We start from the raw sequence: 12,850 nt of genomic DNA, 5'->3' as shown, positions 1-12,850 counted from the left end.
TATTTTTAGGCACAGAAATAAGATTAGTGGTTGCCAACAGCTGTGGGAAGGGATTAACTGGGAAATGGCACAAGAGAACCTTTTCAGGGAATTGGTTATGTTCTGTATCTTGATAATGGTGGTAATTACACCACTGTACATATTTGTCAAAACTCAGTGAACTGTATATTTAAAGGGGTTGGCTTTTGCCTTGAGTACATCATACCACAATTAATCTGACCTCCCAAAATAATCATTAAATGTTTTTAAATTTTTTTAGAGGTAGAGAAGATCTACTCTAAAAATATATCCTTTCCTTCAGATAAAAATTTCTCCAAACTGTCAGTTGGTTTACATTTTCTAATATATTGGCTATTACAAAGGAATTCTTTTAAAATTCCAATATCGTATGACACACATAAACACATACTGTTGCTATTAAGTCAGTAAAGGTTCAGTCTTGGAAAAAGATTAGAAATCAAAGTTTAGTAACTATTTCTATGGATTTGAGAATATTAGTTTGGAGAAGTTTAAATTAGTTATTAGTCAGTTTGGAAACAAAGGATGAAGGGAAGAAAGGAATGAGGAAAGATGAAGAAATCGGACATGTAGACTATATGCCCATATTAGCAATAGATTTTATGATAATTTCAATTAAATATAATTGAAATTTACCAAAGTATGCTTTAATAGAGTTTTTAAAATGTTTGTGCAATATTCATATGACTGATATATATATATAGCAACCATAAAAACAAATGGTAAGGGAAAGAATACAGAAAAAGGATATGGAAGGATTTCTTCTGTGAGAAGTACTTTTAGATAGATGTATTAAATTTACACATGAAATTTCTTAACAAGTTTATTAATGAAAAGATCCAATGAGCTACAGTATCTGGGGAGAAACTTGGTAATTCTTACCCATATCCCTACGTAAAACATCAACGTTAGAGGTTTAAGCTATAGTTGACCTCTCTGTGCTACCATTTGTGGTGTTATTAATTCAGATTGGGTAGAAAATTATCACACTGTAAGGTTAACTCAGCTCTACATGTCTCATAATCTATCAAAACAGGCTTTACTCCGCTCTCAGTGTCCCACGACCCACCAACATCACTACTAGACAGAGCTCCATGGAGCACTCCAGAGGAGCACCAGGAGAAATTCACACTGATCATGGTCTTGAGAAGGATGATGGTTCTCCTAAACAATCACCTTATTTTATCTCCTGAACACAGTAAGAGTTAAGTTTTTTCCATTTCAAGCTGGCTGTCAGAATATTTAGAGTTCAAATTTCTACCCAATGTAACAAGTATTTGGGTCATTACATATGGTTTCTTATTGCATTCCTAAGACCACTTTGTTTCAGATCCCACTTATGTCCCCTTGAAATGACACATGGACCACACAGTCATAGATCAAGGGCTCCCCAAGCCAAGAACTTTGAGCTCAAATAGGTCACAGTCAAGCTAACCAGAATTTTCCTGACTCAGCTTCCACCCACAGAATCAAAGTACTCCTAAGTTTCCTCCATAGTAACTCCTCCCTGCTAGCTGACATTCCCTTCCTGAATTCTTCCTTCCCATTCTCTGCTGTCATTTTTTTAGAAAATTGTCTTTCACCCTACATTCAAATTATGCTAGCTTGGTGTATGTTATCTATTATTGCCCAACACGTAAAATCCTTCTAGGAATGCAGCTGGGCATAAAATATTCAGATATATTTAAACATGGACAGCGATATCTGACATCAAATCATAAGAAAATTAAGTTAGGGCCTGTTGCACCATTCTTAATGTAACTCAGTTGATAGAAAGATGAAAATAACATACCCTGACACACCACGCAATGATCTCCATGCCTAAGGCATGAGTTAGGCATGAAGGCAGAGAATATATCATTTAACTGCTTCATTTTTTATGGCTTAGAGGGTCCCTTAAAATTGACTTATAAATAAACAGGGATATTATTATTTATTAGCCTTTCAAAACTAGGCATTTTAATATGATATTTTCAAGATCATCAGCTAAATGCATGCTTAAGGTAATAATGTATTTATCATTTGGAGAGCTGATACAAGTATATTTTTCTAATTCCAAGACAGAGGTATGAGAACAGATCAGTTTACAATCTGTTCATAAAACTAAAATGACTTGTTATTTATTGCTGCTCTTCTAGTCTCCTGACAGCAGGTTAACAATCTTTTGGGCCAAAGCCTCTGAAGGGATTTAAAGATGGCTTCCCAGAAATCCATATAAATGACCAATTTTGAGTATAATTTCAGAGAGTCCACATACTGCCTGCATCCCACCCACAAGACTCTTGTCTACCTCCTGCAATCAGGCTAAGGCTCTCTGCTCCACAGGCTTAAATTCAAGACTAGTAAGTCATTAAAACACCCCCCCCTAAAAACTGTTAAAAACTGTTTTTAAAAGGCAAATTAATCCTTCATAATAATGACTCATCTTCTTTGCCAAATGTTGTTTTAATAAGTCACAACTAAAATACTTGCTACAAGTAAAAGAATCAGTTTATACACTTCTACTATACTGTCATCTGAAACAAGATTCCTGCTGATCATGCATACTTCCAAACTCAGACGCACAAAGCCCTAACTCACATACTCTTTTCCCAGTAGCCAAAATTTTGACCACAGTAAATCATCTTGAATTTTTTTAATACTGGCATTTTATTCACAATAAAAAACTAGTGGAATATAATCCTTCACAAAATTTTTTAGTCATTCCCAACTTACTTTAATCCATATGTTGCTTAACTCAATAGAACAGCAAAGATATTGCCTTATTTCTAAAATAGATGAGATTTAGACAGTCTAAAAAGTGAAAATGTTCAAAACTGTCATTCATGATTTAACATTATATCTCTATTCTCCTTTATATTTTCCATTCAGTTGTATCAAACCAAAAATTAGAAAGAATGTAATGGCATCATAGGCAAACATAACAAGTATAAAAATTCCAACAATTCACTTGAGGTTTTTTTTTATTATACTTACATACATATAATATTGGGGAAAAAAACTATATCAATGAGAAAGCAGCTGAAGGGCAAAATCAAACTCCTGGCTTTATTAGATGCAGGCTTAATGTCTTTCAGATAAAATATTTGTAGGTGCCACAGTCAATCAAGATTTCAATAGAAACCAAAGATGAAAGCATTCATGCATAAAAGGCAAGTGTGATAATTATGATGTGCAGACAAGATAATGGAAAATATCCCCGGCTGCTTTTCATTTTATGTATCAAGTGCTGCCTTGACCTAGACATCCTATAATGTTCCATCACATTTACTGCATTATTTTATCATTTTAATTATTTAGCAGAATTCAATTAATTTGGCTGGCATCTGGTCAGTGGATGGGATTCCTTTACTGTCTCATAGGGTCTTTTCCCTGTGTCATTTCTCAAAATAATCTTGCAAAACAGTTTTGAATAAACATGCAATTGATTTAAAGTTCTTGTTCATCCTTCAAGTTTATTAACCTCTTACTGATTAAACAAATGGCACCCACTTTCCTAGAATGTCATTTTCAGACAGTTTATGTCAAAGCATTCACAGACAATTTATAGCAGAAATTTTAGTGTGTGACTCTATACTGTAAAGTTTACATTGGCTCCATTTTAAAAGTTCTCTGGTGGTGAGGCAAAGAGAAAATGGTGGAATAATTATTATAGAGAAGAGCATACAGATCTGTTCAGCATACAGATTTAGCACAAAGTTCATTGCCTGTGTATTTAAGGATTATGGTAATCATTTTCTCAGCTGTGTTCTAATCTATTATCCAGAACCAGGATTCATCCACCTTAATATTCATGAAAATAGTCCCTAACAAAGTTCAAGATTACAATTACATTGCTATTATTACTACAATGTATTACATTATAAAAATACTAAGGCTTTATAGTTATTAGCCTGCCAAAATTATAATAATGCTTCTGACAAATGTGATACTGTAACTGTTCCTTCTAATACTCTTCTATAATTTGAGGGGAAAGTAACTTTTAGATATCATTAACAACTTCTGTTCAAAACTGTGAAGTCAATGAAAGGGGTTTTCAGTGTCCCCATTTCATTATCAAATGAAAACACACATAATGTAAGAACAAAAATCCTTTCCTACTAGAAGGCAAACCTAAAACACCAATAAAACAGATCAGCACCTGACTAAAAGGACAATGGTCACTGAGGATTCGATCCTGGATAAAAGAAGCAGAATGTCTTAGGCTAGCTGTCACTCAAATGGAACTCTACCTTCCCCTAGAAATAAGTCACTACCAGCCTACTTCTTCCTTGCAAAGGGAAAACAGATGAAGCTGACAGGGGATGAATATGATTCTCCTCCCTCGTATTAACAGATATGGCAAGGTTTTTTTCTGTCAGAAAAGAGGAAGGCACCTTCTGTAATACAAGTGGGTACACAATGAAACCATTAATAGAGTTCTTCATTTAGCCCTTATGAAGATGGACAAAGCCACAAAAAAAAAAAAAATCAATTTCCACTAAGGTATGTTTAAATTTGCCAGTCTAAGGGGCACGTAAGTGGCTTAGTTCATTGAGCATCCAACTTCAGCTCAATTCATGATCTCACGGTTTGTGAGTTCAAGCCCCGCGTCTAGTTCTGTGATGAAAGTTCAGAGCATGGAGCCTGCTTCAGATTCTGTGTGTGCGTCTCTCTCTCTCTGCTCCTCCTCTGCTTGTACTCTGCCTCTGTCTCTCTCTTTCTCTCTTTCTCTTTTAAAAATAAATAAATATTGGGGCGCCTGGGTGGCTCAGTTGGTTAAGCATCCAACTCAGGTCATGATCTCACGGTTCCTGGGTTTGAGTCCCGCACAGGGCTCTGTGCTGACAGCTAGCTCAGAGCCTGGAGCCTGTTTCAGATTCTATGTCTCCCTCTCTCTCTTTGACCCTTCCCTCCTCATTCTGTCTCTCTCTTTCAGAAATAAATTTTTTTTAAACATTAAAAAATAATAATAAAATAAAATTTTTTTAATAAAAATAAATAAATATTAAAAAAACTTGCCAGTCTAAGAAAGCATATACCCTCATGCTTATCTGGTTATATTATCTTTATACTTCCATAAGAGCAACCCCACACCCAGGGTGCCAAATCAGGAGTCAGAAGGAGATTTAACACAACCCTTTGGTGAAATGATAGGACAACATGAAATACCTGCACCCTGAGATGCAGCATCAGTACTCTTTGGGATTTATCTCAACAGAGTAACTTAAAAAAAGAAAACAATAGGGGTGCCTGGGTGGCTCAGTCAGCTGAGTGTCCAACTTTAGCTCAGGTCAGTATCTCACGGTTCATGAGTTCGAGCCCCACATCAGGCTCTGTGCTGACAGCTGAAAGCCTGAAGCCTGCTTCAGATTCTGTGTCTCCTTCTCTCTCTTCACCCACCCCCCACCGCTCACACTTTGCACTCTGTCTCTCTCTCCCTCTCTCTAACATAAATAAACACTTAAAATTTTAATAATAAAATAGGAAAAATATTATTAGCACAATGTTAAATAAGTTACATATATGTATATCTGTACTAAAAATTATATAAAAGAGAAAAAAATATTGGAAATAACCAAAATAGTTAAGTGCAATTACTTGATGAACTACTAAGCAGCCAACTAAAATAATCATGAAGACTATGCAACAGGAAAAAATATTCACACAGTAATGTGAATAAAATTTAATTGTTCAATTAGAAAAACATTAAAAAGTCATTAACTTAAAAAGAGTAAAACTAACAAAGTGAGATTCCACACTGTAAAGATACCTCAAAAACAAAGAATCTGTCTAGATGAAAAACATATAAAGCAAGTTTACCTTGAGCTAGTCTTTCAAGTCGTTTTCCATGTTCCGGGGGTATTGCATACCTAAAATTTTAAACATAAATAAAAATTTTAGGTTTATAACTGCTCTCAGTATCCTAAGATAATGTCATGTAAAACAAAAACAAAGAAAACAACGCCAAATTCCACACAGACAAACTGAGATAAGAAAACCAATCACATAGTCATATCCCTTGGACACTAGACAGAAGAAAAATAAACTTATAAACCACCTATTTCAATACCCCAGCTCATCATCCCAACTACATTTTACAAATTAGGGAACAAAGGCCCAAGGCCAGTAAACTACTTGGACAAGGGAGGCAGTTAGCCACAGAAAGGAGACCAAAACCTCTTTTCCAACACTCAAAGCACCCAGAAATCCAGGGCTATTTTTGGTTGTATGTTTTATGTTTTGCTGTTGGTTACTTTTGCCTTTGTTTTTAAGAAAACCTAGGTTGCTGTGCTTTTTTTAAGCTTTCAAAAGGTTTTTATTGATATCAGGATAAAACACAAAATTATTATAGCAATATTCATACTTCCACCAATACTAAGAACATTATACCTTTCAAATAGATTTTTTAAAGTTTATTTATTTTTGAAGGGCTGGGAGAGAGTTAGGGACAGAGGATCTGAACCAAGCTCTGAGCTGACAGCAGAGAGTCTGATGCAGGGCTTGAAGTCACAAACTATGAAATCATGACCTAAGCCAAAGTCAGATGCTTACCCAACTGATCCATCCAGGTGCCCTCAAATAAATTTTAAATAAAAAATTACCAGCAAAAAGAAAGTACCGTTTATTGATTTTGTGACTTTTAAAATCTTGATTATAGAAAAAAAATAGTCACCCTGTACAGAAATACTCATTGCTAGTTCCTGGTGTTTTCAAAAGTGAAATACTTAAACTTATTTACAAGGAACTTACAAATTTTAAACAATCTGAAAATTTATTATATAATCTTATAAGCACTTTAATGAGGAAATTTAAGGATATTAAAAATAAAGTTAAATGATTATTTCATGTTTTAAGTAAAAATGATATTCTTAAGACCTACATATGCTATGTTTACTAGCTCAATACATATGAAGTACAAGTTACGTTTTACTAAAATAATTTTTCTCATTTTACTTAACACCACACTTGGTTGCATTTAATGCCACTGATAACATATGCAAAATTTAATTGGATCTGATGTAACTAGGCAATTCTCTGAAAGAAAATTCAACCATACATCCTATTCCTTAAGGCACTGTTAGTGAAATTATTCCAACTGAATTGGGAAGATAAAACTTTAGGATAACTAAATGACAATCATCCAATTTATTTATAAACTGGCCACTTCTTACCAGTTTTCAATCCCCAGTTTACATCACCAAATATACCCAGAAAAGGGAAAAAAATTCTACATGTCCCAGACAAGAGGGCCATGTCCCCCATAACATTCATACACACACGTGCATGTGCACACACACACTTGCACACATGTAACAGGTATATACTTCTTGCCCACAAATGGCTAGACATGGATGGAAATATACATCCAGATTTTCTTTTCTGAAAAATTGGCATCAAACTTAAAGTTCATTAATCTGAGATTCAATCATCTATTCAAAGAAAACATATAAACATATATATATATAAATATAATTATAAACATAAGTATAAACATACATATAAGGATAATGAATATCTCTGACATAGTCTTTCAGCCCTCACAACCCAAACAAAATCACATACCCAACATTTATGGTAAAGTCCTCTTCTAAAAGGATACTTATAAAACTTTTCTAGAAGCTAATCATCAGAAAGATTTTCTCCATATGCTACACATGTAACAAATCTTCAAATTGGACACATGACCATAACACACTAAGTGTGTCGCCTTGAAGCAGCTTGATCTTTGAGCCACTAAGATGTAACTGAAGATTACAGGTGTGCTCCCCACATTCTTCCAAACTACACTCCACAGCATACTAACGTCATCTCTGCAAACTACAGCTGATGATGACAAAGCCCTGAACCATCTCAATGGCTGACTGTAACCTGAAGGACAGAAGCCAAACTCCTCTGGAGGGCATACAGGCCTGCTGCAATCTTGACAACTTTTCAGATGTTCCAATCGAACCTGATCTTTGGTTTTAACTAATCATTTGAAGCTCTTTCCAGTGTCCTTGCTATTTCACAACTCCACCATTTTCCATTCCCTATTTCTTAGCTTTACATGCCCTCAGTTTCGTCCAGTCAACAAAAACACTCCTTTTTCCAAGCTCACCCTGAGTTGAGCTGGATGAGTTGAGCTCATCCAAGGGAGAGCCTCCCCTTCCCTCTTTTGCTGTATCAGCCATATGGAATACAGACCTCCACCATGGCACTCAGAATTTTTTTTTTTTTAATTTTTTTTACCTTTGTGCCTCCCTGCTCTTTTCTCAAGCTCCTTAGTGGTAAGTGTGAGTGTCTTTCCCCTAGAAGAAAGCACTAGCTGAGCAGATGCTCAGTGTTTGCTGACGTTTGTCACTCTTAAGTGATGAATTATATTCCTGCTTCTGCAGGATAGAAGGTATGGAGGAGAGGAAGGATACGGGGAAAAGGAAAATACTCCCAGATTTTTCATTCCCATTCACCCTGGAATCCATTCCAACCTGAATCTTATTTTTATCACTCTTGACATAACTGCTTGGACAAAGGTTGCCATATTTTTTAGTCCTTACCTACGTGGTCCTCTCTGGAATTTTTTGCCATATCCTTGAAACACTCACTTTCCTTGGGTTTCACGATCTAACTCAATTCCAATGATTGTCTTCCTTCTGCTCTTGCCAAACTTCACAGTGACATTCTCCAGGACTCCGTATTTTAGTGCTTCCACATTTTTCCCTGAAAGAACCAACTTCACTCAAGGCTTCACAACCTTCCTTGTGGTGCTGAACCACATCTCCATTCCAAGCATCTCTTGAGCTCTGAACCTCTGAAACAAACCAGCTATTCAACAAATCCATTTAACAACCCGCAAATACAATTTGTCCAAAGTTGAATCTTCCAACCTCTTCCTGACAGACCTGCTTCTCCTCCAGAGTTTTCCACCCATCCAACTTTCCAGAAATGTTGGAGTTGTCTGTAGTTGTACTCCCCTTATTTAATCAATCCCCAAGTTGTATCTGTTCTACTTTGTACCTGTTCAAGAGAGGTCTCATGAATCTCATGCATTTATTTCTCTAGCCCCACTGCTACCATCTTGATCCAGGCCACAATTCTCCATCATACACAGTACTGCTTCAACTCTTAAATGGTCACCCTGCCTCTGGCCTTACCCTCTCTAGTCTATGCAGCCCAATCAGAGCATATCATTTTCCTACCTGTTTAAAATCTATGTAGCAAAAGGAACTTGTGACTAAACAGAGACAAGCTGGAGGGCCCATATGCAGAGGGACTTACCATAGACCTCACTATGGCCTGGAAAAGTTCCTAGCTGTTTCTATGAAAATATCCCATCACTTCAGAAGTTTAAACATACACAAGATGAAATTCATGACTTCTTCTTCCTTTAAAATGGTTCTCTCTCCAAGCATTCATAACTCCATTTTTCCTTAGCCTTCCAAACTAAGTCAACTCTTCCTGATTTCTCAGTCTCTCTGCTCCCATTGCCAGTTACAAATCCTATGCGCTCTATACCCAAAACCCCGTATCTATCTCCCTTAGCATTGCATCAATTTCAACTTTGATTTGCCACCAACTAGACTATTATGATAATTAAACACTCTGCCTGAATCTCCCTGGGCAGCTAGAGTGCTCAAAACACTATCATAAGACCATTTAACCTCCTTGACCTCCACCGCAGCAACTTCTTACTTGACACATCCCCAAAAGCAAGGGAATCAAGAGCAAAAATAAACGATTGGGACCTCATCAAGATTAAAAGCTTCTGCACAGCAAAGGAAACAACCCACAAAACTAATAGGCAACCAACGGAATGGGAAAAGATAGTTGCAAATGACATATCAGATAAAGGGTTGATATCCTGAATCTATAAGGAACTCACCAAACTCCACACCCGAAAAACAAACAACCCAGTGAAGAAATGGGCAGAAGATATGAACAGACACTTCTCCAAAGAGGACATCCAGATGGCCAACAGACACATGAAACGATGCTCAGCATCCCTCCTCATCAGGGAAATACAAATCAAAACCACACTGAGATACCACCTCACGCCAGTCAGAGTGGCTAAAATGAGCAAATCAGAGAACTCTAGATGCTGGCGAGGATGTGGAGAAACGGGCACCCTCCTGCACTGTTGGTGGGAATGTAAACTGGTGCAGCCTCTCTGGAAAATAGTGTGGAGGTTCTTAAGGAAACTAACAATAGAACTCCAGCAATAGCACTGCTAGGAATTTACCCAAGGGATACAGAAATGCTGATGCATAGGAGCACATGTACCCCAATGTTCATAGCAGCACTCTCCACAATAGCTAAAACATGGAAAGAGCCTAAGTGTCCATCATCGGACGAATGGATCAAAAAGATGTGGTTTATCTATACCATGGAATACTACATGGCAATGAGAAACAATGAAATCTGGCCATGTGTAGCAACGTGGATGGACCTTGAGCGTGTTATGCTGAGCGAAATAAGTCAGGCAGAGAAGGACAAATATCATATGTTTGCACGTATAGGAGGATTAGGAGGAACTTGACAGAGGAACAAGGGGGAGAAGAAGGGCGGAAATGGTGGGGGAAAGAGAGAGAGGCAAACCATGAGAGACTCTTGAATGCTGACAAAAACTGAGGACTGATGGATGTGGGGGGGAGGAGGGATGGGCACGGAGGAGGATACTTGTGGGGATGAGCACTGAGTGTTATGTGGAAACTAATTTGACAATAAACTATTTGTAAAAAAAAAAAAAAAAAAAAGACCATTTATTCCTTACTGCCTGGCTTTCAAGGACCTCCCACACATATAATTTAGCCCTAGCATTAAATATCAACAGTCTTCTCTAAGACTCTAGACTATAAATTATTCCAATTATTCCATGGGCTTTAACCCCACTCCTCACCTCAAACAGTTACATCCATTCTACTTCAAATCCCAGCCTTCCAAGCCCAGATTCCATCTCCTCCTTGAAGCATTCACTGACCACTATAAATCTCAGCAATCTCACCCCTTCTGTCACCCCTTTCTCCCAGAGCCCTTCTGTTATATTTTTCATGTAGTATTTATCATCTACTACTTTCCAAAGCTACCTGCTATTCAGTGTGCATAATCACTTTTGACTGGATAGCCACTGAGTTCTATGAGAGAGAGAATGACTACACAACCTGGAAATTTTCACATGAATTATCCTAACATACCTTTTATAGTGACTACCCAGTTCATAGCCAGGCACTCTACTGTGTACTACACCATTGCCTGGTTATGCAGCTAATTCTTAATTCATTGAGGATATGAATGTGTCTTGTCCTTCTTTGTATTCTTTGAAACCCACCAAATAAGATGCCTACCACTATATACCCTCAAGTACATACTGTTTTGTTGAAATTACTAATCGCTCACTTAACCTTTAGGACAGTGTTTTTGTTTGAGATATAATAAATACTGTCAACAATTCTGCTAATATAAAGAAACTATGAATTACTAATGATCTATGAACACACTAATTAGATATTTACCGGGTGATGTTTTATTTAAAACCAGAGTCTTTTATGAATTAAAAAAAAACGCCCATCTAATTTGAAGGCCAAGGAAAACAGAATAATCCCTCTAAGCACATCTTTGGGTGGTTTACTCAAAGAAGAGACCTAAAGTAATGTTATCCTGATGGGTGTACTATAAACACGATCTTGAATGAATAATATCAGGCTGACATTTCAAACTACCAGTAAGTAAAGGTGTATTTTTCAAAATGTAGTAGATCCATTTCTCTGATTCAGGTTTTCTCTACGAAGTGGTCTACTATATTTCTCTTTTCAAGGTATGCTCAGTCCATTCGTCCATTAGAAGTGTTTATCAGCACTTCTCAAAGGGAAACTCCTACTTCACATCACTCCCTGAAAGTCTCCCTAATTTGGGAGGAAACCCTGGGACTGTCACTAATGTGCTTACAAAGAAATGTTCTCAGCTACCCCACCCCACCCTGCCCATATCTTTGTCACTGTGCTGTCTGACATAGGTAACTGCTTGAGTTCTTCTATCAGTCTCACCAACAGGTGCTGTTGGCACCACATGCTGGTCCAGCTTCAGCCCACCCTGTAGCAACTAGGGAGGTCTTAACCAAGCTCCGAGCACAGAGGTAGAACCCTTCCAGGTCCATGCCATACTCAACCAGATCAGTCCTAAAACAAGACTGTTTTTTTTTTAAATGTTTTATTTATTTCTAGGAGAGAGAGAGACAGCGTGAGCAGGGGAGGGTCAGAGAGAGAGGGAGATACAGAGTCTGAAACAGGCTCCAGGCTCTGAGCTGGCAGTCAGCACAGAGCCCAACGCGGGGCTCGAACCCATGAACCGCGAGATCATGACCTAAGCGAAAGTCGGACGCTTAACCGACTAAGCCACCCAGGCGCCCCAAAACAAGGCTGTTCTTTACTCCCTTCCCTTAACTGAGGCTGCATGTGAAGTAGCCCTTTCCTCTTCTTGTGTTTCCTCTTCTCGAAGTTTCTCTTACAGTCATCTCCCAAAAAGGATAAAGTTCACATCCCCAATGACTGTTTTCTGATAGACGAGTCTAAATTGACTCCCCACTTTGACTGGCATACATTTATGCACCTGACTTGTTAGCTATTAAAGTGTTGAAAACTCTGTGAAAAGAATAAGGACCAAGCAATACTATAACAGCTCATCACAGCTACCATTTATGGAACATTTTAACACACCAGACCATGTACTACAATCCTGTAATGCAAATTCTACTACTACCACCTCCATTTTACTGATGAGGAAACCAAGGCTTAGAGGGATTAATTTAATTGAGCAAGAAGGACAACAGAGCTGGCATCCAACCCCAGACTGATGGGACTCCAAACCCCAAGATGTGCTT

The 12,850-nt window shown here is 37.5% G+C and overlaps 1 protein-coding gene across 1 annotated transcript in view; it reads right to left on the bottom strand.

The window, feature by feature from the left end:
- KDM4C (lysine demethylase 4C) overlaps positions 1–12,850 on the bottom strand; it is a gene marked incomplete at its 3' end in the record, with an annotated part of 240,575 nt that overhangs the window by 133,479 nt on the left and 94,246 nt on the right. The window contains exon 6 of the mRNA XM_039217112.1: positions 5,821–5,870. Within this exon, the coding sequence (XP_039073043.1) occupies positions 5,821–5,870 (50 nt within the window). The remainder of the gene's footprint in view (positions 1–5,820; positions 5,871–12,850) is intronic.

The sequence above is a fragment of the Hyaena hyaena genome, unplaced genomic scaffold (assembly GCF_003009895.1).
Source record: "Hyaena hyaena isolate Hyena2069 unplaced genomic scaffold, ASM300989v1 scaffold_675, whole genome shotgun sequence".
Taxonomy (NCBI): Eukaryota; Metazoa; Chordata; class Mammalia; order Carnivora; family Hyaenidae; genus Hyaena; species Hyaena hyaena.
This window is presented reverse-complemented; position numbering and strand designations above follow the sequence as displayed.